General features: G+C 49.6%; 9 protein-coding genes across 9 annotated transcripts; 4 read left to right on the top strand and 5 right to left on the bottom strand.

Annotated features, from left to right (window-relative positions):
- Positions 1-106: 106 nt before the first annotated feature.
- MAA_01108 (Rhodanese-like protein) lies at positions 107-794 on the top strand (the record flags this gene model as incomplete). Its single annotated transcript, XM_007819106.1, has 2 exons — positions 107-395; positions 478-794. The coding sequence occupies 2 exons, from the start codon at positions 107-109 to the stop codon at positions 792-794; spliced, it is 606 nt and encodes a 201-aa protein (XP_007817297.1).
- Positions 795-1,076: 282 nt separating this feature from the next.
- On the bottom strand, positions 1,077-2,182 carry MAA_01107 (Yip1 domain family protein; the record flags this gene model as incomplete). Its single annotated transcript, XM_007819105.1, has 3 exons — positions 1,077-1,495; positions 1,605-2,001; positions 2,138-2,182. 3 exons carry the CDS (start codon positions 2,180-2,182, stop codon positions 1,077-1,079), a joined length of 861 nt encoding a protein of 286 aa, XP_007817296.1.
- Positions 2,183-2,983: 801 nt separating this feature from the next.
- MAA_11504 (uncharacterized protein) lies at positions 2,984-3,941 on the bottom strand (the record flags this gene model as incomplete). Its single annotated transcript, XM_011413498.1, has 5 exons — positions 2,984-3,070; positions 3,153-3,263; positions 3,396-3,576; positions 3,653-3,659; positions 3,725-3,941. The coding sequence occupies 5 exons, from the start codon at positions 3,939-3,941 to the stop codon at positions 2,984-2,986; spliced, it is 603 nt and encodes a 200-aa protein (XP_011411800.1).
- Positions 3,942-4,098: 157 nt separating this feature from the next.
- On the bottom strand, positions 4,099-5,725 carry MAA_01106 (Ubiquitin supergroup; the record flags this gene model as incomplete). The annotated part of the gene is made up of 5 exons (XM_007819104.2): positions 4,099-4,199; positions 4,263-4,487; positions 4,549-4,923; positions 4,979-5,192; positions 5,249-5,725. The coding sequence occupies 5 exons, from the start codon at positions 5,723-5,725 to the stop codon at positions 4,099-4,101; spliced, it is 1,392 nt and encodes a 463-aa protein (XP_007817295.2).
- A 1,075-nt stretch (positions 5,726-6,800) lies between these two features.
- Positions 6,801-7,864, bottom strand: MAA_01105 (Translation elongation factor, IF5A, hypusine site; the record flags this gene model as incomplete). Its single annotated transcript, XM_007819103.1, has 4 exons — positions 6,801-6,871; positions 6,974-7,127; positions 7,220-7,486; positions 7,853-7,864. 4 exons carry the CDS (start codon positions 7,862-7,864, stop codon positions 6,801-6,803), a joined length of 504 nt encoding a protein of 167 aa, XP_007817294.1.
- An 874-nt stretch (positions 7,865-8,738) lies between these two features.
- On the top strand, positions 8,739-10,876 carry MAA_01104 (Vps52 / Sac2 family protein; the record flags this gene model as incomplete). The annotated part of the gene is made up of 3 exons (XM_007819102.1): positions 8,739-9,213; positions 9,266-9,666; positions 9,728-10,876. 3 exons carry the CDS (start codon positions 8,739-8,741, stop codon positions 10,874-10,876), a joined length of 2,025 nt encoding a protein of 674 aa, XP_007817293.1.
- Positions 10,877-11,298: 422 nt separating this feature from the next.
- MAA_01103 (Rab-GAP/TBC domain protein) lies at positions 11,299-12,759 on the bottom strand (the record flags this gene model as incomplete). Its single annotated transcript, XM_007819101.1, has 3 exons — positions 11,299-12,164; positions 12,277-12,465; positions 12,522-12,759. 3 exons carry the CDS (start codon positions 12,757-12,759, stop codon positions 11,299-11,301), a joined length of 1,293 nt encoding a protein of 430 aa, XP_007817292.1.
- Positions 12,760-14,454: 1,695 nt separating this feature from the next.
- MAA_01102 (thermotolerance protein) lies at positions 14,455-18,909 on the top strand (the record flags this gene model as incomplete). Its single annotated transcript, XM_007819100.1, has 4 exons — positions 14,455-14,682; positions 14,949-16,079; positions 16,175-17,006; positions 17,078-18,909. The coding sequence occupies 4 exons, from the start codon at positions 14,455-14,457 to the stop codon at positions 18,907-18,909; spliced, it is 4,023 nt and encodes a 1,340-aa protein (XP_007817291.1).
- Positions 18,910-20,092: 1,183 nt separating this feature from the next.
- MAA_01101 (eukaryotic translation initiation factor 5B) lies at positions 20,093-23,661 on the top strand (the record flags this gene model as incomplete). Its single annotated transcript, XM_007819099.1, has 4 exons — positions 20,093-20,569; positions 20,691-21,197; positions 21,271-23,279; positions 23,415-23,661. 4 exons carry the CDS (start codon positions 20,093-20,095, stop codon positions 23,659-23,661), a joined length of 3,240 nt encoding a protein of 1,079 aa, XP_007817290.1.
- Positions 23,662-24,233: the final 572 nt, after the last annotated feature.

The following is a 24,233-nucleotide window of genomic DNA, read 5'->3' as shown; positions in this document are numbered from 1 at the left end:
AATAGGCTAGAGCGAAACAAGATTCATTCCAACCGCCTATTGATCTGCTAGATCTACGGACGACGACACCCACGCAATCCCGGCTTGTACCGAGAAGAGCATCAGCATGGCCACCACCCGCCGGCTCATCACGACAGCAGCGCCCGTGCTTCTGCGAAACACGGCTTGGCCGGCTCCCGCTGCGGCATGCAGGGCCATCTGCAGCTCTGCATCGTCTCATTGCGCACGGAATATCCCCGGACACCGGCAGGCCGTCTCTGCCCGATTCGCCGCCGAGAGACGGTGGTTCTCTGCGGGCCGTGAGGATGCTGTGCCAGGAAGCAGGATTTGGTCGTTTGACGAGGTTAAGCAACTGGTCGATGGGAAGCGCGCGTCTGAGAATATCGTCATTGTTGGTATGTACAGACCAAATCGTAATGTCTGTCTCGTGTGAAGAGGGTGGTCTTTTACTAACAATAAGGGATCAATGATGCACAGATGTTCGTGAACCGGCCGAACTGCAAACTACCGGCAAGATTCCCGGTGCTATAAATATCCCCGTCACATCGGCCGTGCAAAGCTTCCATATCTCCGACGCTGACTTTGAGGATGTACATGGGTTTGAGAGACCCTCGCGCGACAAGACGCTTTTGTTCTATTGCAAGGCCGGCGTGAGGGCCAAGTCGGCGGCGGGGCTGGCGAAGCACGCTGGGTGGGAGAATGTAGGTGAATATTCAGGGAGCTGGCTGGACTGGGAGGCGCAGAAGGGTCCTGTTGAGAGGGTGAAGAGTGGCAAGGGGCTCGGACAAAATTGATTACACAAAAGGAGATTTTCGTCATGTTAGTAGGGTGTTGAGGCATCTTGGACAAAGGCATGATGGCATGGTATTTAATACATGGGTGTGTGATTGATTTAGGTAGATAGCGCTTCATATAATGTACAATACTGGCATACTCATCACATCCAGTGTGCGACTTTGACTAGGCACGGCCAACTCTGGTTCTTTTCTTTCCCGTCTCTGTGGAATAAATTCATAATTCCCTTCTGCTCGGCCTCCTCCCCCTTCTCTCCTCTTCTTATAGCTGATAAAGCCTGCCTAGAGTAGAAAGGCTGGCTTGTCACCCGCAGGCACATCATCACCAACAGGCTTCTTTGCGACGGGGCTGTTATGCGCAAAGAAGAGGATCTTTATAGTGAGAGACAAACCGGCATGTAGTATAACAACAATAATCAGAAGAACCTTGCTGACTTGGCGGTCTGTAGCGCTAAGGACGGGATATAAGTTGCGCAGGAGGAAGACAACAGAGAGTCCAAAGCCAACGGCGACAAAGGTCCAATTGAGAATTTCGATGGGCGACCAACTGATAATTGCGACTGGGATCCAAATGAGGTTGGAGTAGCCGTACAGGGCCCAGCATTCGAGGAGGTTGGCAGACTCGCTGCCGAAGTATCGGAGGGCGAGGAAGAGCGCTACGGGAATGAACAGGGTATATCCATAGACCAGGCCGGCGGCGCCTAATAGTAATACTTGTGGTTAGTTTGGGAACTCATTGTGACACTCAGTAGCTGGCAGCCACAGCGTTAAATGTCAGGGGAGAAGAGAGCGCCTAGGCAGGACACATACCGCTCAAGAGTCTGAAGTCATAGGCAAACTGCGCGGTCCCTCTCGTGGACAACCAGTCACTGATCGTCCCACCCAAGAACAGAATCAACACGACAGTCGTTGCAATCCAAAAAGGGCCGTACAAGTCAGGGTTGCCCTCAAGGACATCGAGAAAGTTTGCTCGAGGATAGAGTGCCGCCCAGCAGCGTGACAGCACGGCCGATGTGTCGACGTCGAAGAACTGCGAGTAGAATGATATAGTCCATAGGAAGCGCTTCGACGACGACGGCCCTGATGGGGCCGTGGCCGGAGGGGGAAGGCCAGATGGAGGGCCCTTACGGCCACTGTGCGATGCATCGGTGAAGTTGGAGTTGTGGAACTCAAGATCCTCTTGGAGATCAGTGTGACCGAGGTCGCCCTACGTTGATATGTTAGCTGATTTGGAGACCGATTGCTTTGCTACGTATCAAGAGAGGCAGAAGGATCATCGGTTGATCAACTTCACATAAAGCCTGTGCCTGCCCCAATCGAAGGTTTGAAGAACTATCGCATACCTCGTCGTCCACGTCCACCACGGCGTCGTATCCTGACCCAGACATGATGACAGTATCCTGGATCCCAAGGGAAGATTGGGGGTATAGCTGTCGTTGTCTTCTTGGTTATCGATCAAGGTATTAATCAGTCACGCAAGACCAAGATACAGATGGGGAGACTTCGGAAGCGACTGGCTGAAGCAAAATGTTGCAAGCTAGACGCTGTCGCGAAAAGGCTGTCGTTTGCAAATCGGGTGCACGCCGCTGCGGACACATGTGTCTGTCGTCAGCGAACCAGGGAGTGTGGGAAAGCTCCACGAAGTAAGACCTGCTCCAGCCGTCCAGGAAGACCGGGTTTTACCCGTTGTAACCCCTTGCCTGGGTCTGGCCCATGCACTGGCACTGGCACCGACCTACGGAGGGGGTTAGTAATGCCCCACATCAATCTTGCGGCAAGGATGAGGGCGCGGGATTTCATAGTTGGTGCCGCTTGGAATGGCATTGAGAGAGCCATCTACACGAGGTCTGCAGGTTTACACCATTGTTCCATGACTGATTTTCAACGGGCTGAATCCCTCGTTTGCCCAGTCCCGCGTACAATGCCATACTTGGTAAACCCAGTCACTCATGCAAAAGTCATGCTTTCCCACTACAGCCAGTCCTTTTTACTGGTCTCTCAGGGCGCCTGGACGAGGCCATGTCATTGATGCAAAAACTTTCATTCATGGGCACCATCTAGATTGGATTGCCTGAGCTGCAGATGCTAAAAATAGAAACAAAGCCAGGCTCGTCAACCGTGAAGCGCCTTTGTCCTTGCCATCTCCAGAATGCCAAAAACCAATACGCCACATCCATGGGTGAAACCGTTTACTTGAGCTTCTTCTTGGGTCGGAGCTGGTTGGTGTGACCACACTTTCGCTTGCGGCAGTTGGTGGCGCGGGGAGGGAGGCGAGCCTATGTACACTGTCAGTCATAGAACCGCGGAAGAAGCCATCGCCGCATATTTGCGAGCAATTAAAGACGGGATGCAACATACGTAGCACTTGCGGCAAATCATCTTGTCACAGTTGAACTTGGAGGCCAGAGCCTTCAGCGAGGGCTCGATGATACCACCACGGAGACGGAGGACCAAGTGCAGGGTGGACTCCTGTCAAGTCGGAACAAAGCAGCCAGTCAGTCAATCTTGCTTGAGATGTAAATCAACCCCCAAAAAGATTCAAGTAGAAACTTCCGTAATTCTTCTGTTCTCTCGATATTGCATTGCGCATGTGGGACGAACCTTCTGGATGTTGTAGTCGGACAAAGTTCGGCCATCCTCGAGCTGTTTGCCAGCAAAGATCAATCGCTGCTGGTCCGGGGGAATACCCTCCTTGTCCTGGATCTTGGACTTGACATTGTCGATCGTATCGGAGGACTCGACCTCAAGGGTAATGGTCTTGCCCGTCAGGGTCTTCACAAAACTGCGTTGCTTCGTCAGTACGAGTCGGTCATGGTTGAAGAAATCCAAACTTGGCGTCACCGAAAATTCGAACTTACATCTGCACTATTAAAATATGTCAGTACTTTTCAATATGCACACATGGCCTAACCGCAGAAGTCCAAACTTACTCTTGACTGATTTTGTGACGCTGGCGATGGTGAAGATTCGTACAGCCGAACGAGTCTGCGCGAAGTTGGTGGGGCCAAAGAGCAGATGCGAAAAAAACCCTAGGTCATATGCAAGGTCACGTGAGGGCTTGAAAAGAGCTCCAGTGGGGACAACTCTTCTGGCATTGACAGAGAGGGGGCACTTTCCAGCACTTGCGGGCCTGGACGAGGCGGGCATCCTTGTCAGTTGGTTGTCAACAGGCTAACTGTGCCCTTTCTACGAACATCCTGCGGGTATCATTGGTATAAATTTCATGCAACTACGCTCAAGAAGGTTGTTTTTGTGGCCACTGATACAAAAGCTGTCTACCAGATGCTTAAAGCTATCATTCCGTTCATATTTCCTCCCGGTGCTTCTTCTGCCAGGAGACGATCCGTTGCTCCAGCATGTAAATCGCTCGTGTCATGGTGCTAGTCGACAATCCGGCGGCCTTTCCTAAGTGGGATTATGTTAGCGCAGTGTTAGAGGACACTGACAAAAATATGGGTATACACCAACCTGCTTCTTTATAAAATGCATAAGAAATATCTGATATGTCTTCAACTGTACGGAATGCCTCGTATGTAACCTCTCTCCGTCTACCGTCCATGTCATTCGGTTTAACAGCCTGTGCTAAAATACGACGAGCTCTCCCTTCAATCTTCTCTTCTGGTGTGCTAAACTGCGACGATGAAGATACGGCCACCGTTTCGGCTGGGAAGAATTGGACAACTTCATTATAACCTTAACTCATTCATTAGCGCTCCTGTTACAAGAATGGGGTGTATCTGCCGCGTCGACTCACTTCCATGGCCTATGGACTCAGATAAATGCGCTACATACGCATCGAATTTCTCATCACTCAATTTCGTGACCTGATTTGGTGTGATGTGCTCAAATTCAACATGTTCCTGTGTTTCTTTCCCCGATTTTGGGCCATCGCTCGAGAAACCGGTCTTCCAGCTTGCCCAGTTGAATTGAGGTAGACAGCAGCCTGCAGGGTCTAGGAGGGAGGGCTGGCTAGGATCAAGCGGAAAACACATTTTCGTTGCCACGACTAGGAGTGAAATTAACTGGACCTCTGGGTTATCGAGGAAGTAAAGTTTCGCTTTTGATACCGGAAAGTAAAACATGAGGTCCAGAGCTGATGCAAGTCGTCTTGCTACCGCAATTGCTTCAACTATATTTTGGGTTAACCAGTGCTGAGCCTTACCCATTAAGAAGTGTACACAAACCTGGTAAACAAAGATGTTTTGCGTACTGTACGGCCATGGGGACGTAATTTAGCTCCGGAAACGTCATGTCGTAGTTTAATCGGTACGAGAGAACTGTATCTATGACTGTTCGGTACAAGTCTTCTCCATTCAAACCAGAACGAGAACACAGCTTCATCACATTGGCATAAGACGAAGGCATTCGTTCTTGAATCTCCCGCGGTAGCTCCTGAAACTAGAAAGCGTAAGGGCCTCGGGAAATATAGTAGGTGTTCAATAGAGAAAACTTACTGCTCTCAAGTAGGGCATGCTGCTATTTGAGACCCAAGCATACAGGTCCGCTAGCCTTGTAGGTATTCTTAGGAGTAAGCAACCGAGATAGCATAGCACAATAGTCTCTGTTATTCGAGGCATAGGCCAGTCAGTGCCACGTTCAGGATCCCAATTTTGGGCCCTGGATCGCGAGTGCCAAGACACATTTGTTCCCTCCTCTGTCCGGGTCGACTGGGAGCTGAACATTTCAAGCTCGGTGTTTGCAAGATTTGTTTCTGTGGAATTAGAGGTATACCCCCTAATGCGCAAGTCCCATAAGTCTCTAACAACCGTTTCTAATTCCTCTCTATGACCTTTGCTTCGGATCAGAAACGAGACTTGTTTTCGTAAGAGTAGCTGAACTGCCTCTAGGAACAGTGATCGTCCTTCCTGGCCTGTGAGTTGACGCTTTTCTACCTCTCTTTTTTCCTTCTCCCGCCGAGCTACAGCTCCCATTTTGCCAGCATCTTCTTCATCACCGACGTCAAATTGAATAAACCCCTACCAAGAAAGCTGTCAGTCTCCCCATCCATTTTGGCTATCCGTTTTAAGAGCGCACCAGGAGTGCCCTACCTCTATTTGATGGCCCCTGGCGCAAAATCGCAACCCATCCTGTAGATACCATTTTTGGCTTCCACATTCAGGGCATCTCTCTCCTCGAGGCATTCTGCGAAGCTCCCGTCGGTCCTCCATGTTCACTGACGTGTGACCGAGTGCTCTATATCACTTCAATGACAAAACCAACCTCGTTGCATGAACGTTATATGGGAGGTGAAAATAAAACCCGTACCGGGCTTGAGGACAAGTAGGGTATTTCATGAAGAACGGGAGCGGACAAGAGCTGTGTTGTACGTGCCGCGCAGTTGGCTAATTTGAAGGTGGTTCAGTGGCAAGGTGAGGCCAGGCAAGGTTGGCGTGTGCCTCATCACACACACACGAGGCATTCTCTCCCTGCCAATTCACCCACCATTAAAGTGGGCGCCCACTTTCACACACAACTTGACACTGTTTTAAGGCCTTCTATCATCCCTTTTAAATTGCAATAAAGCTCGACAAAGGTGCGGTAACTTTACTCCAACAGTCCAATTCATTGTGGGCCGAAGGGGGAAACAAATCAAATCCGTTTTACAATTCTTCACTGTCTTTGGATGATAAAGGAAGAACTTCAATGTACGGTCGTTATATCTCATCTTTTCTTTTTTTCCTTTTTCATTTGGGAATGACTTGCCCAGCTGCAACTTCATGCAGTGGTACTAATGGCCAAGAGTCGTTGCGAAACAAAGGAAACATGATTCAGAGCTGTCGCCTCAACTATGGATGAGTTGACCAGAGCTGCAGCCAGCTAATACAATCCCGTTCATATAGCATCTCCATACTCGTCGACCTTGATTCATCGTCCCATCTACATCTGCACTGCATAGAATCATAACTAATCCCAGTTTGCCTAGATACCATGCGGACGACATTGTCTCAACAAGGGCTGTACAACATTGGCACTGTGCGTGGACTTTTCGTCGATTCAATTGCCCGCTTAGGCGCCCTTGGGAGCCTCCTTAGCGTCAATGCAAGCCTCCTCACCCATGGCAGTAAGGATGATAACGTCTACCAAAAGCTGTTAACAAAAAAATTCATACGCCAAGACACACCTGCTTCTAGCAAGAATGCTGTTTATAATTCTTCTTTGGATTGGAGAGAGCAGCTTACTGGTATCCTTCTGTTTGTTGGTTTCGGTTTCGGGGGTGGGGAAGAGCGCATCGAGCTTCTTGACAAGATCCAAATCATCAGGCTTCTTGACATCGTTCTTCAGATTGCCACTGTCATCCATGAGGGAGAGGTAACCGTCGTCGGAGATGTCGACCTAGCAACTAGCTTAGTACATTGGCAGGGTTTTGCTGACTTGGGATGAATGGCCACAAGATGTCGGGGTAGTAGAAAGGAGTTGCTACTCACCAGCTGGTACTCTTTTCGGTTGACGACAGGCACATCCATGTTGTGGGTGGATGGAGACAAATCTTCGTATTTCTTGCCCGTGAAGATATCGGTGGCAACCAGGTGGACCTTGGCGTGACCGTGCTTGCCAGTCTTGGAGGTAGACATTTCTACAATCTTGCAAGGGCGTCCCTTGATAACGACGAAACCGCCCTTGCGTAGAGCAGAGCACTGGCGAGGGTAGGTCGTGGACGCACCGGCGTCGGCGGACTCGAATTCAAGATCGTGCTGTATCACGGAATTTGATCAGTAAAGAACACCAGATGCAACATGCCAGACAAAAGGCGACAAAATTAGCGGCATGATATTGCCAGGAATATCAATTTGAGCACTCCCAGAGATCATGGTGAGGTTGGTGATGGCAATCGCAACAATATTTTCGGTTTGTGAGTTTCGATGGGTCGTGGGGCACGCGCACAAAGCACCCAGTTCGCAGCGCGAGTCCTCAGCGTCGTCCGCAAGGGGGGCACACACTGAGTGCAGCGATGAGGGGGATTGATGCGGGGTGAATTTTTCCCGCCGCCCAAAAGGTCCGCGCAAAAAAAACAACAGCAGCAAAATCAACAATTCCCGTCAGAAATAGTAGCAGCTTACCTCGTCAGCCATGGTGATGAATGCGCAAGAAAGCGGACTTGTGGGAGGCGGGAGGGAAAGGAAGAGAAAGCGATGCCTTTCTAATTTTTTTTCCGGCACTGAAAAGCAGTGATGGTGCTGGACAGTGGGCGGAGGGAAAAAAAGAAGAGTCAAGTGTAAAAGTGGGAGGAGAGGGAAGTCAATGTAGAGACGGAGGGGAAAATGGCGTTCCGTCTCAGGTTTTTCCCCTTCTTCGCAGGTGTGATTGGGCCCTGGGGCGGGTCGAGACCAGTTTTTGCATTTGACACTTCTAATAGCTACCTAGGTACGTTAGTAGTTAGCTTCTACTCTGTAGTCATCCAGGTGCCAGCAGAAGCGGACCCCGTTCAGAGTGCCAGCACTGAGACCATACATATGATCGGGGTCCCGATAAAGCAAGTACCTAATGAGGTGGCTCGTTAATCGAAGAATCTCTCTTTTATATTTTACATTGCGTCAGTGTACCGTTGTATATCCTTACGCCACCAGAAAAGCGATTTCGTCCAAAGTGTCCTAGAATTTCTCATAACGAACGGGGTCCGTGAGTAGTTGTAGCCCTACCTTAGTACGTTCCAAGGTTGATATACAGAGTGCACATGTGGTTAAGTAATATCGAACCTACTCGGTGGTGTTCCGCCCCTGTGGCTCAGCCTGGTCCACTCTAGTGGCTTGAATTGCAAATGGGACCAATGAGCGCCCCACAACTTACTGCAGTGACTCCAATCTGTCTCTTGGGCCAGTTGTGGAAATGACACAATTGCTGGGAACATCGCGACAAGAAGTGACGACTGATTGCCTAAATACCATGGCCGCCGCCATATAGAATTTACACAGCGAAATTGGGAGGCTTGTCCCTCTAACCTTCAGCATGTGGCTTGATAGACTGGCTGGCGGTCCATCAGGCGCGTCAGGTCAGTCAACGCCCCAACCTGGCAACAGGTCATACTCGCCTCTCCCACGCAGAACGTCGAGCAACCTTAGCCCGTATTTGACGTCTCAGCGGGCTGGTCATTCTCCGCGCAGCTCTTCATTGTCCCTAGCGTCCAATGATTCGTCTACATCGCTGCTCCCTGCGTCGCGACGACCGAATGGCTCTTCATTGCGACATTCATCAACCATCCCGAACCTACCAGACCCGGTAGAGACCCTCGAGAGGCTTCTTCAGCAGCCCGGCCATGTTGAAAACGATGCCGAGACGCAGAAGGCGAGGACAAGCTCCATTGTAGAAGCAGATCTCGACCTCGATTTTGATTTTGGCGGACTTGGATTGAAGGAGCTCGCGTCGTCACACCCTCCTGAGCATGCTATGACAGCATCGCGGCAGCCGCAAACTGTTGAAGAGTGTATGTCACTAGCTTCCTCCTGGTTTTAATATTACTAACATTGGACAACAAGACAATCAGGAGTGTGCCAAGTTTGAGGATCTCCATAGGTCCATCACAGCTTGTGACGACGTTCTCAACTCCGTTGAAATCAACCTGGCTGATTTCCGGAATGATCTGGCCGCCGTATCCGCCGATATTGAGTCTTTACAAGAGCGATCGACTGCATTGAATCGGCGGTTGGAGAACCGCAAGGAGGTTGAGAAGGCGCTAGGTCCGCTAGTAGAAGAGCTCAGCCTGTCACCCGAGGTAATATCAAAAATATCAACCGGTCACATCGACGAATCTTGGGCCAAGATGCTCTCAGAGTTGGACCGGAGAACGGCGGCGCATAAGATGAAGACATCCTCTGCATTGCAACACAGCAAAGCGTCTGAGGAACTAGGTCCCCTGTTAGAAAAGCTCACATCAAAGGTATGTTTTACTGCTTGATGGTCATTATGATGAAATGACAGTTTATTGACAATTCATCCAGGCAATTGAGCGCATCAGGGACTTTCTTGTGGCGCAAATAAAGGCACTTCGATCACCACACATCAACGCACAAATCATCCAGCAACAAAACTTTCTCCGCTTCAGGGACCTATTTACCTTTCTTCATAAGCATCATGCAACCCTCGCCGACGAAATTTCACTCGCCTACATGAACACAATGCGATGGTATTACCACAATCAATTCAGTAGATACGAGCGAGCCCTAGCGAAGATCAAGACTCATATTCTTGACAAGACAGACACTCTGGGCCATGAAGATGCTACGAGAATGACGGCCGTTCTTTCGAGTGCTCGAGCAACGGGGCCTCCGCACGATGCCTTCAATCTTGGACGGCGCATAGACCTTCTTACAACAACCAATCAGGCGGCGATGTCCTCGTATCTGGCCGAAGAGGACCAGGCCACGCATTATCTGGAAGTACAGTTTCGAAACTATAATTTAGCGTTAATCGACAACGCCACAGCAGAGTACACATTTCTAGCCACGTTTTTTTCACCAGCGTTGTCTTATTCCCAAATTTCGAAAACTTTCAATTACATATTCGAATCTACCTTTGAGCTTGGCCAGACCTTGTCAAAGACCCTGGTGGCCGAGACGTTTGACGCCTTAGGTATTTTGCTTTGTATTCGCCTAAACCAACGCTTTGCGTTTGAGCTTCAGCGACGCAAAGTACCTGTTGTGGACGGATACATCAACGGCACGAACATGCTTCTTTGGCCACGATTGCAGGTCATCATGGATCGACATTGCGAATCTGTTCGTCAATTAATAAACAGTTTACCCAGCAAACCGACTCGATCAGCGGCGGATGTGGCGAAAATGACAACCGCGCCTCATGTTGTCACTCAGCGTTTTGGTCAACTCTTGCACGGATTCCTAGAACTTAGTGCTGATGCTGGAGATGACGAGCCAGTCGTTGCTAGCTTGCGGCGATTACGCTCCGAAATCGAGGCCTTTTTGGCTAAGCAGAGCCTATCATATGGCGCTGATAGGCGTAAGAGCGATCGGTTTCTTTATAACAACTATTCCCTTATAATGACTATTATTGGGGATACATCGGGGAAGTTGGCTACGGAACAGCAGGAGCATTTTGCGAAGCTCAAACTGGCCTTTGAAGTTGACGCATAGCGCTGTGTTGCGGTAGAATCACGACATGCGAAGGAAATATCGTAATATACATGCATTGCAGTCAAAGTAAGCAGGCAGAATTTCCATAACCACTGGGCTGGTGGCATGTTCACAACACAGTCGTTGGTTCAGAAATATGTCAAAGGATAGGGAGGCAGGAACAGGCACAGCGTCATCAGATGAAGACCCTATTAGATTAATTCCTAAGCCTCTACTTAGGGAGTGGCTGTAAGGGTCATCTTAAACCAGCAAGCATCCTCCAGTTTACAGGAGCAGGCAAATAGTACAAATATGTAATATATCTTCAGGCAAACTGAAAACAATACACAACCAGAAGATATTTGTATCAGGATAAAAAAAACGCCTGCCAACCCTCTTCAGTTTCCCTGGCTTCTCTTTGCATAAGACAATGCGAGTACGATTTAAGCTTTACTCAATGTGCTAAAAAGAGACATGACATAGTGAATTGCAGATGGATTTCTCCGCAGATAAAAAGCAACGGCGGCGACAGCTGTGGTCATACCAATGGCTCTGATGGGCCGGCGGTATCTCCAGATTGCCATCGAAATCCTATCCCGTTTCTCCACCCATCGGACTTCCTTGGCCTGTTCTTCGAAGAACGCACGACCATCCTCAAGGGTTTGATTTGCACATGTCTCGATGTGTCGAGCAGTCTTCAGAGTGCTCGATTTCGATATTCGCCGCCATGAAGGTAAGGACTCGGGTGGAAACTGATCGAACAGGCTGGCGGCGTTTGTTATCAGGGAATCTAAGTCCATGTTGGGCGGTACTTTTGCGAGCATCACCTGCAACATGTCTGGCTCTTCAACATCCAAGATCTCGCTCCTTCGGCCCATGACAATTTGGGCAAACACATAGATGGGGAAGACAGCCTCTCTAGCCAAGAAAACGTCGAATAGCCGTGCAATATCGCCATAAGCCTCAATGTTGTGAGCATACATGGTCAATGTGCCCGCTAGTGCGTAGAATGGTTCTATCGTGGCAATATGTTTGCGCAGTTCGCTATCAGCTTTGGCCAGCAAGTCGGGAAGCAAGCGCAATTGTGCTGTCGTCGGTCCCAAGCTAGGAAGCATAAAGTCTCGGATGCGGAGGACCGAAAGCCTCGCGACTACGCGTGCCCGCCACCCAGGCTGTAATACTAACAGAAATACTTGGCAGATGTCATGAAATCCCTGGAAGTAGCAGAGATACGGGTGGCGGCGTAGTACTTCAACGATTAGGACCAAAAGCTCGGACTTGCACTTGTCAAGTTGTGCCTCTGACTTGTCTGCAGAGAAATGTACGGAGTTAGATGATCAACGGGACCACAGCAAGGGATTGTAGTGGTGAATCAGGGTCGCATTTTGTCATTAAAAGGGATGGGGATAGCAGGAACATACCATTTGGGTAGTATATAAAGGACCTGTCGACATCGAGTTGTACTTGATCTTCATCGCGATGGGGTTCTAGTTGTTCCCAGTCGGCCACAGCCTCTTGAGCATCGAAGCTTGCATCAACGTCATCATTCATAAGATCCGGTGAGAGTCCAAGTAAGAGAGGCCCTGATATCAAAAATGAGGCAATGACATCTGGTTAGCATTTTATACATAGCTTCCACGACGAGGCAAACGATGCCGAAACCTACAGGCTAATCTTCGTAGCTCATCGGTGAGGAGCCCGCCTGTGGACTCTGCAAGCGACCTGAGTTTCGCAATGTCCTTCCACTTGCATGCATCACGGACTGCCTCGGCCTTCTCTTCCAATGATTCTTGTGTAGTTCTTTGCTGAGAGTCACGACGGATGGCTGGGCTGCCGCATCGGCCATCAGGGCGAGCCGGTCCCTCAGTGGGTTCTGGATCCGAATGCATGGTCCCGATGGTCATTGTTGCCGTATCCAAGACTCAGGAGTCAGGATGCATGGGCAAGTCGTCGTGTTCTCCCAGCGATGCACATTTGCAGTCAGGTATCAGTCGACGTCGAAGGATCCGATCAATGTTGTTGGTGAATCGGTGGCTGCAGGCGAAGTGCTCTCCCAACGACATCTGGAGCAAACAAGTGGCCTTAACCAGTGTGAGCTGTGACCTGGGCTGGTTGACTGCTGCAATAAATTCATGTGTGGTTACTGGTGTTTCAACCTGCCCAAGAAACTTGACTAGTTTCCATCTCAGTGCTAGGTTGCTTTGCCCACAGTGCTCAAGTGCCTGGGTCCTTGGCTGCATGTGGGAACATGGACCTGGAACATTGAATTTACGGGTCTGGTCCAGCTGCGGCTCTGTTCTCCCAGGTGCCACATGAGACGGCTGCCAGTGTCGAATATCAAGTGTCCGATTCAGAACTGCTAACGATGGATCACAAATGTATATATATGTACCTAAATACGTTAGGTACCTACTTACCTAACTACTTGAGTAAGCAATCGGTGTTGAGTCTTGAAGTGCTCCACAAGCCAAGACAGAATCTTTGTGGCCTGTAAATATGTCTGGTGGAAATTTTATATTGACTGGAAGCTGAGCAGCCAGGAACCATATATATGTAGGTCGCACACACTGCAGCCCCCGGCGGCAGTGGTGGTGCGGCGTGATCTCCGGGACGTTGGAGCACTTTTGAGGACTGAGGTCATGTCGATCACGTCAACTCTGGTCCATGTCTGAAGGAAGACCCCCATCTGCTGCACCAAGCTGTACGTAGTACTTGACTGTACATAGGCACCACAAAGTTGACCGGTCCAGACATTTGAACATGGCTGCTGTCAAACGCATGCATGTCGACCAGTTAGCGCGGCGGCACCAGACTTCACCGACCACGACCAACCATCAATACCAACCACACCAGCTTAGCCAGGCCACAGGTTACCAGGCACGGAAGAAAGAACCGGACATCTGGAGCCCAACAAGCCCAGAAAAAGGAGAGAACATTCAAAGCACATGGTCCCTTTGACCATATCTACTCGTCACTACTCAAGACGTCGTCGGGTCCCGGGCACTTGCACTTGACAGGAGTCGCATTCGGATGGGATCTTGCACTGGACGCCTCTTGCTCCCCCAGTGCTGCATCTTCTCCCGCTCCGCGCGTGCCACCTCTTCCTCTACTCCTCCTCTCTTGGGCTACGGCTTTCGGGAGTCCATCTCGTGATTTGCCCCTCTTGAAATTGGAATACTTGGCCATTCTAGGCAAAATCTGGTTGCTCTGGGCCCGTTGACTGCATTGCTCGCACGTTCAGTCTCTGCTTGAGTCTCTTACTTACCCTTAGGTGGATACCGTTCATGGTCGTCCTCGCGCCTCAAAACCTGACCGAGGTCTTTGTTTCCGTCACGAAAACGACCCGTCTCGTTCGAATAAAGCACGCGCTGTAGCGCAATTTAGCTGCGTGTACGGGCCGATAAGAATTATCATGCTTAGGCATTAAGATGCTTCCTTGGCCCAGCAACGCTTTCCACGTTTCACTACACTGCTCCATGTTCCTTCACCCGACAAACGGCACTCTTTCAGGTTCTGCGTAAGCCGAGCAAAACTGCTTCTTCTCGGATTCATACGGTATTTCAGCATCCATCTCTGGCGATTGTCATGATAGGAACGACATGGCATTTCAAACGAGCATTCTTCGGGACGGCGAATGGGTGACCGAGACTGTCAACCTCCAGGCTGCTCTGAAAGCATCTACGACCCCAAAATCCGCTGCACGGGCTCACCCGGAGCCACCAAGCTGTGGAATCTTGTCCAGGACCATAGTAGAAAGCCCTGTAGTTCACCGGATTCTTCCTGTTCGTTTGAGATCCGAGACTCACAACGACATAGCTTTTGTCGGAGTAAGTTATGTCAAACCCTCGCTGCCGCACTTTTTTGCATTCCGTGTGCGGCTGCTCTACGTACGGCAAGGCTGTGTTAGCATACGCATTTTCAGATTGGTGGCCGAACTAGGGTCCGGCCTTAGCAAAGAGGTTTTAAGTACTTGGGGATGTTTGTACTACGGTCCGCGGCTCTTTCCTCCTTCTTGGACGATTTCGTCCATGGCCCGTCTGCAATCCGCAGTTGAATGGTGTGCTTGCATCTACATCTCTAACAGTTTCAGTAGGACCACTTTGTGCAAATAAGTGAGCTTAGGCGAGATGGACAAGTTCACGAGGTTGTACGAAAAAGTGATTTTGGCTCCAGGATCCGAGGAGCTGCTGTGATAGGAGACTCCCTCCAGCATGGATTAGATGACGATGACCCTGCCGACATGGTTAAAAGCGAGGACCAAGACATTCTCATGCGAGACTCCCTCGACACTGGCCTTGACTCCCGCCACCGATTGCCACCGCAACTACTAGTCCTGATACTAGAATCTGGTGATACCATGTTTACGTTTCTGCGGGAAAGGCAAGACTCAACTTTGGAATTTGTGTTTAATAAGCGAGAAAGTCCCAAGAATCTCCCGTATCTTGGATATCACATATCCGTTGATCCATCATCACGGTACATGGCCGCAGCTTCGCCCGACGGAGTTCTCGTCATATACGAATTTGAATCAATGGCCGGACTTAACCAACAATATCGCCAACAGGGTTTTTTCGACCCTGTCAAATCAATTCGGATTCGTGCTATACAGGGTGTAATTCATAAATTGGAGTTTCTGTACCCCCGTCCAGAAGATGACTACCATATCATTCTTCTTCTGATTGTAACAAGAAGGGAAAGACGCTCCGCGGAACCGGTTTCCCGAATGGTCACCTACGAATGGGAGGTAGGGGACAATCTCAAAGAAATCTTTGCCGAAGAGAAAGCTGGCAACAGGCTACCTAAGGAGCATCGAATGCCATCTCTTCTCATACCCCTTCGATTCAACACGGCCTTCTTCGCGGTTTCCCAGCCAGACATTGGTATCGTGAAGAACTGCCTTTCTGGCTCTCCGGTGTTCGAGGTCCTCGATACTGATACACCTGGGCGAACGCCTCTCCATCACGGCGCGGACAAACCACTTTGGACGTCCTGGTCTAGGCCATTCCGAAGAAAGAAATACTTCGAAAAGACTGACATTATTTATCTAGCTCGCGAGGATGGAGCCATCATTCACGTTGAGATTGATGCCCCGGAGTTGGTCCCTTCTGTTACCAATGTGGGCTGTCTCAACACCAACATCAACACGGCTTTCACTATTGCGTACGATGTTTTCTCCGACGTTCTTATAATTGGTGGTGATTCTGGCCCAGGCGGCATTTGGAAGGTACGAACGGAGCAGAGAGGATACCGCTTCTCTGCACCTCCCCCCTTCTCAAAGATTCTTTGTGCGCTAATAATTTCGATGTATTTGATACACAGCTTGCGCCTCGTACCGACCTTGAACAAGTCAGTGTCTTACCCAACTGGTCACCGGTTGTCGACCTGGTTACCTCCAGCGGGCGTCCACTCAAGGCTTCGAGCGCCTTGGAACCCCGAAATACGAATTCAAGAAGCGCTGAAATGAACAACCTACCCTCAAAACCGGAAAGCTTGTTCAGTGCGTCTGGTCGCGGCATTCGGGGTAATTTAACCCAGTGGAGATGGGGCATCCAAGGCAGGATAGGTCTCGATATCGAGACCGGTGAACCTATCAGGTGTTCCTGGGGGTTCTCAATGAACGGCCCGGAAGGTAACGGATTGTTTGGCTTGCTTGCCTTGCCTGATTCCTCCATATTGCTTCATTTCTCTAGTGACTTCAGTCAGGTAGATGCAGTACCACCCGACAGTACCGCATTTGACTTGACGTCTCGGACGTTGCATGCTTGCCAAGCCCAGTCTGGGCTCATACTTCAAATTACTGAGTCTTCCGTCGCCCTATTATCAGGCTCTCGAACATCACTTCACCCTCTGCAAAGCATACTCGGGATAACTGGTGTTCGTGCAGAGAATGCTTTTTGCGCTGACGACATTCTTGTTCTCTCCACACACAACGATGGGAATTCTCAGTTGCACATTTTGCAAATTGAAGAGATGAGCATCCGAGCCGTCAAATCTTGGGATATTGCCGGCGAGGTGACATGCGTGTCCCTCTTCAAAACAGCAGGCAATTATTTTGTGATTAGCGGCTCCGTTATTGACAGCACCCCATGGGTCTTCGCCTATGCCCTGGATGGCACCATCATAGTCGCTGAAGCTGTTGACAAAAAGCGAGGTAGGCAAAACAAAAAATCTCGACCCTCAAAACTGATGGCCAAGGCGGCTAATTCAATCTTTGTACATTAGTCGGCCCTTCCGGCTTTGAAGCCCCAAGTGAAGCACAGCTGTTTGAGGCCCTGACTAGCATTTGTGTCGTACGGGAAAGCTCGAACTCTGCTGAGCTTGTTGCTGGTACACGGTGTGGACACTTATTGAATTTAAGAATTTCGGATCAAACTTCCGAACGCGTTACCTGGAACAGTGAAGCTATGGGCGTGGCCCCCGTCGATGTGTTTCCAACACACGGCCTCTTCGACGGCGATTTTGCAGCCATGGCTTGCTGCGACAACAATATCACCATGATGTCGAACTTTTCAATGTCGAGCCTCAAGTTTCAAAAAAAGCATTTCATTTGGCTGACAGACTCGAACGATGCCTCGATGCCGTCACCACCCATTCATTCCGTGTTTGGCCTTGGTCTTAGCTTATCTGGCTACAGTGGTCACATGTCACTGATGCTCCTTGCAGGCTCTAGGCTTCTTATTGCAGAAATATGGCCACACTACTCTCTGGTCCCCAGGAGCCTGCCCTTAAACGGTTCCCCTACACGTGTCATATTCTCGCAAGCGTGGAACTGTTTAGTGGTTGCATTACTGAAGGACGGTAGATCTACCTTGGCATTCATTGACCCTGACAGTGGTATGCATCTTGCATCTGCTTGTGACAAGGATAGAAACCCTTTGGAGTTCATTTCGGGCCTTGGCCACCCAGGAGACAGAATTTATGGTCTTAACGAATGGTTGTATGTGAAAGACGGCAAGACTTTTGCTTTCCTTTTGGTGACGACGAAAGAAGGCAGGCTGCTTATCGTATCAGTGAACAAATCGGAATCTCGCACCGGTGATGGTGGCGGAAAACGATTGCAATATTGGACTCGTTACAAGAAAGTGATGGCCAAGCCTATATACTCTATTGTTGGCGACAACGACGGAATCATATTTTGCGTCGATAAGACTATTCACTGGGATGTCCTGGATCTGACAGAGAAGAAACTGCGGCCCATGAAGCAGTATGACGTTGATTCTCCCGTAACATCTCTTCGAGTGTTCAACGGCAAAATTTTTGCGCTGACTACTATGCATTCCCTTGAAGTAATTGACCATAGGGCGGGAGAAGACAATCCGATGTCTCTGATACATACGGATGCTATATCGAGGACAACTACTCATATGACGGATATTGGAACAGACGGGCGGGAATCCGACGTTGTTGGCAGGTGGCCAATTACCATGCTCTCTGATCATAGAGGAGGGCTTGTGGGCGTATGGATTCCATGGGGCCAAAGAGACAAGGAATTTCAGACAATTTTTGAAGCAATACTGCCCAATTCTGTCCGACGATTTACTCACGCTAGGAGCCGCCCGCTGTGGTTAGGGTCGGAGACACGGAATCGATATGGCGTCGTGGCCAGCAGCAAAGAAGGATCTGAGGTATTTGGGGTTTCTCTCGACGGCTCACTACAACATTTCACATTGATAAACTTAGAACTATGGCGAATTCTGAGCCTAGTCCAAATTTTGGCACAACGGAATAGGTTGTTTAATGCCATGGGTGGACCTCCCTCAGATTCGGAGAGCGCGGGGTCAGAGGACGACGTTGATATTGAACCGCGCTTACATCCAAAGCTAATGCACATTGACGGTGACATGTTGTATCGCTGTCTGGAAAACCGACTTCTCGAGAAGCTTGTTGGGGCAGCTGATGGGCTGGATCTATTTTGTGAGTATCTCGATGGTCTAGATGGTGGCCGCTGGACAGACCGGTTCAGGGACGGCATCGGGAACTCGGAGGAAAGAGAAGCTGCGTACTTCAATTTGGGATACGATATTCTCAGTTATATTTTAGCCCCGGCTTTATAGGACGCTATTTTTTTTTTCCTTTTTAAAAAAAGGGTGGCAGCGGCCTGTATTTGTTTCTCGTTCTTGTCTTTATACTGCGCATTGTAGAAGTTGGGGTTGGAGGGCGATTGTGATTGAATTAAAGAATGGCGTTCTACCAACAGGGTGGCACACAGGTTTGCACCCCGCGGTCGTTCGAAAGACGAGACAATGAAACAACGGCATAATTTTGTGATGTGTCTAATGGCAAAAATGGACCTCAGTCACTAATTACTTAGGGGCTCTTGGGGGAACGAATCTAGATGGAGGAATTCTCACATGTCGTCCCCCGAGGGCAAATTCTCGTCGACTTTCGATGATCACGACGATTAGAGGTTGACAAGTGTGGGAAGATTAATCGACGGCTTCTGCCCCGCCAAAAAAAAAAAAAACATTCCAAGAACACAATCTCAGTACTGGTACCTAAAATACCTACTAGGTACAGGTTTGCAGCTTGCGTGCCCTGCTGGGTGCGGCTTCTAACAGTAAAGTCTGGTTAGTAATACCGCCTACTTAAGTACTTAAGTAGGCGACATAATTCGAGTGCAACTGCCTGGGTTGTCGCCTCGGAGTCTTCCAGGCATCCATGATGTCAATTGATGTGTGGAATAGTAAGGTACCTAGGTACTTAATTTACTCCCGGTACCCACCGTAGGTAGGAGGTACCTACCTATTCTGGTGACAGTCTCCTGGCTCAGCAGTTATGATAGTAAGACAGCTCATAAGAGTATTATTGAATATATCAGACTTTTATATTGTCTTGTGATGGTTGTGCTGTCACCAGGACCAGGACCCGCGCGCGAAGGAGGTAGTTAGTACTTATGCCTGAGCCTACCACTGTCTGTCAATTGACAGGCCTGGTCCACTAACCCTCAGTTCAACACCAGTCATGATTGACCCCTCCACCCTCCCCTCCTCCACCGTCCACCGTACTAAAGTGCCAAAGAGTGTCCCGCTTGTCACAGGGAAACCAAACCAAACACCCAGGTAGGCGTCACCAAAATTTTTTAGGGTCTTCTCGCGCCGGCCCAACCACGCCTTGGTCTTCGTCTTGTCGCAGACTACTATTGTTATTTATTTTATTTTATTTCATTTTATTCTATTCTATTTTCTTTTCTGTGCTCTGGTGTCCTACGGCGCTCTGAAACTGCACGAACCCACCGAGATGCCGCCAAAGAAGAAGGGCAACAAGAAAGCCCAGGACGACTGGGAAGCCGATCTGGGTGAAACCATCCCACCCCATGCCACCGAGCCGAATGACACTGCTGCTGATGCCAATGCCGATGCTGATGCCAACGGTGATGATGCCACCGGTGGAGGTGGTTTGATGGCCATGCTACGAAAGAACAAAGAGAAGCGAAAGAAGAAGGGCCTGGCAGACGACGACTTGGTTCAAGGCGAAGACACCCCTGGTGCCGTCTCGGCAGAGCTGAACAGCAAGGCGCCACAAGAGGCTACCTTGGAGGATGAGTTCGCGCTGCCTGAAAAGAAGGGTAAAGCAGCCAAGGGAAAGCCAGCGGCCAAAAAGGGCGAGCCCGCCGATGATGATGATGACGATGATGTCAACGGTGGCAGGATTCTCACCAAAGCCGAAAAGGAAAAGTTGAAAAAGGAGCGCGAGAAGCAGCGTAAGAAGGAACAAGTATGTCTTTTATCCGCATGTCAAAGGCTCTAGCTTGTGTCCCCTTCTCAGAGCAAAGACCCTATGTCACGTCAATTCTGCGGCTTGCTAACGCCTGAAAACTTTCTTTTTCTCACATTAGGCCGCTAAGAAGAAGACTACTGCTCCAGCAAAGGCTGCAGAACCAACCAAACCAGCAGCTCCCCCAAAAGATGCCGTCGCCACCCCAGCTAGCCTGGCGCCTGCCACTGGTACGGAGGCGGGAGGAAAAAAGAAGAAGCTTCCTGCCCATCTCGCCATGCTCCAGAAGCAACAGGAAGAGCTCAGAAAGAGGAGAGAAGAAGAAGAGCGTATGCAAGCCGAAGCCAAAGCCCGTGCTGAGGAGGAAGAAAGACTTGCTGAGGAGGAGATCAAGCGTAGAGAGGAAGCAAAGGTTCTCAAGAAACAAAAAGAAAAGGAGAGAATTGAGCAGCTGAAGAAGGAGGGCAAATTCCTCACTAAAGCCCAGAAAGAAGAAAAAGCCCGAAATGAGCGGAAACTCCAGCAAATGTTGGCCGCAGGCATCAAGGTCGGGCCACAAGAGTCATCTGACGAGCCAAAGAAGAAGGTGGTTTATGACAGCAAGAAGAAAAAGCCCAGAAACGAGAAAGTGAGTGTGATCCCGTCTTGTGTTAGAGTGTCGAGTCTCTCATATCGCGGAATATGTGCTAATTCTATTCTAGGTCGATGAAGATGCAGCCCTTGCGGAAGCTGCGGAGAGAGCTCAGCTACAAGCCGAGAAGGCGCTCAAAGAAGCCGAGGAGAAGGCTGCTCGCGAGAAGGCTGAGGCAGAGGCCAAGGCTGCCGCAGAGAAGGCTGCCGCAGAGAGTGATATTGAAGATGACTGGGAAGCCGCTGCTACCTCAGAAGACGATGTCAAGGATAGTTGGGATGCGGATTCCGAGGACGAGGAACATGCAGCTGCTACCAAGACGAACGGCAAAGGCGACGCCAAACCCGATGCGGAGAAGGATGGAGAAGGGGATGACGACGATGACGATGACGACGACGACGAGGATGATCAGTCCGAATCGGAAGACGAAGAACTCTCAGCTGCCAAACAAGCAGAAATGCAGCGCAAGAAGGAGGCTGCTGAGAGAAGGGAAAAAGCCCATCAAGCTGCCCTGGCAGCCCGATCCAAGGACAACCTGCGGTCTCCTATTTGCTGTATTCTCGGACATGTCGATACCGGAAAAACCAAATTGCTCGATAAGATACGTCAAACCAATGTCCAGGAAGGCGAGGCTGGTGGTATTACCCAGCAGATTGGTGCTACATACTTCCCCGTCGATGCTATCAAACAGAAGACTGCCGTAGTCAACCCGAACAACGAATTTGAATTCAAGGTACCCGGTCTGCTCGTCATTGACACGCCTGGTCACGAGTCCTTCTCCAACTTGCGGTCCCGTGGTTCATCTCTTTGCAATATTGCCATCCTAGTAGTGGATATTATGCACGGTTTAGAGCCTCAGACCCTGGAGTCTATGCGCCTCCTTCGAGACCGTAAAACTCCATTCATTGTTGCCCTCAACAAGATTGATAGACTTTACGGGTGGAAAAAGGTTGATAATAACGGTTTCCGCGAGAGTCTGGCTTTGCAAAACAAGGCCGTCCACAATGAGTTCAAGAAGCGATTGGACGAGACCAAACTTGCGTTTTCTGAGCAAGGCTTCAATTCTGAGCTCTTTTACGAGAATAAGTCCATGTCCAAGTTTGTATCCCTGGTACCTACGTCTGCGCACACCGGAGAAGGTATCCCTGACATGCTGAAACTGATCGTGCAGCTCACTCAGGAGCGCATGGTTGGCTCGCTCATGTATCTTTCCGAGGTCCAGGCTACTGTTCTCGAAGTCAAGGCCATTGAGGGTTTTGGTATGACCATCGATGTGATTTTATCAAATGGTATTCTTCGAGAAGGCGACCGAATAGTGTTGTGCGGCACAGAGGGTGCTATCAAAACAAATATCAGAGCCTTGCTAACACCAGCACCCCTGCGTGAGCTGCGCCTGAAGTCTCAGTACGTGCACAATAAGGAAGTTAAGGCTGCATTGGGTGTCAAGATCAGTGCCCCTGGCCTTGAAGGCGCCATTGCTGGCTCTCGACTAATGGTTGTCGGCCCTGATGATGACGAAGAAGATATTGAAGACGAGGTAGTGGCAGACCTGGCAAGCCTGCTCAGCAGAGTTGAAAAGACTGGTCGGGGGGTTAGTGTCCAGGCATCTACCCTTGGTTCCCTGGAAGCCCTGCTGGACTTCCTGAAGGACTGTAAGATCCCTGTTGCAAATGTTGGAATCGGTCCCGTTTATAAACGAGACGTTATGCAATGCGGTATCATGCTGGAAAAGGCACCAGATTATGCTGTTATGCTTTGCTTTGATGTCAAGGTAGACAAGGAAGCACAAGTGTATGCTGAAGAACAAGGGATCAAGATCTTCACTGCTGATATTATCTACCACTTGTTTGACTCGTTTACCAAGCACATGGACGAAATGTTGGAGAAGAAGAAGGAAGAATCCAAGATGTTGGCGGTTTTCCCTTGTGTCCTCAAGCCTGTCGCTGTGTTCAACAAGACCAGCCCCATTGTCATAGGTGTTGATGTTGTTGAAGGCCAGCTCAAGATCAACACGCCAATTGCCGCTGTCAAAACGAATTCAGTCACAGGCGCCAAGGAAATCATCAATCTTGGTAGAGTGTGAGTTGAACACAATTCCTTGCTACTCCTTGCCTCCGCCCTCATTCAAAGACCTTTTTTGGGGGGGGGGAGGGGGGCAAAAAGGGGGCTGGACTATATATCGTTATGAATGCTGACGTCTTTCCATCTAAATAGTACCTCAATCGAGCGAGAGCACAAGCAAATCCCTGTTTGCAAAAAAGGCCAGCCATCCGTTGCGGTCAAGGTCGAAATGGGTGGTCATCAACCCGCTTATGGCCGACAACTCGAGGAAGGCGACGCTTTGTACAGTCTGATCTCCCGGGCTAGTATTGACTGCCTGAAGGAGTTCTACCGCAAGGAAGTAGCTACCGATGAATGGCAACTAATTATTAAGTTGAAGCCACTTTTCGACATCAACTAATAACCTGGACGGTTAGCCCGTTTCCAGATAGGCAAGTTCTGGGAGAACTCAACTACAGAACCTGAAAAGCGGCTGTATTTCTTGATTTTACATCGATGTGGTACACTAAATGTACAACATCGGCCAGAAACATCGCGAGCGATGATGGGAAAAAAGAAATGGTCAGTTATGTTGTATTTCTCGAGCTCATTTCTTAATTCTGGCAATTGTTTCCTGGCAGATGGTAGGGGTAGCAGCAGCAACAAGATACGGGCGAGACAACACGAGCCATGCAGGTTCCAGACAGCAAGGTTATCATCCCTCAACCTTCCTTGCGCCAAAAATGTCGGCTTTGATGGATTAAGCTTGTAATTGCAATAGCTAAGGATGACATTCTACGGTTCAATGTTAGACGTAAATTGTTAATATGTGACCATACAAGGCAAGATTGAACTATGTAATGTCTCAAGATCTTATCCTGTAGCGTGCCGCAGATGGAGGGCTTTGTGATGAGCCAAAGCCGCAGCGTGATACAATGATTTCTGATGATACCACATGATGGAATTCGGTTACACTAACCCTGTGTCTAGAAT

The sequence above is a fragment of the Metarhizium robertsii genome (genome assembly GCF_000187425.2).
Source record: "Metarhizium robertsii ARSEF 23 chromosome Unknown MAA_Scf_8, whole genome shotgun sequence".
Lineage (NCBI taxonomy): Eukaryota > Fungi > Ascomycota > Sordariomycetes > Hypocreales > Clavicipitaceae > Metarhizium > Metarhizium robertsii.
The sequence above is the reverse complement of the archived record's forward strand: the minus strand, read 5'-3'. Positions and strand labels throughout refer to the sequence as shown.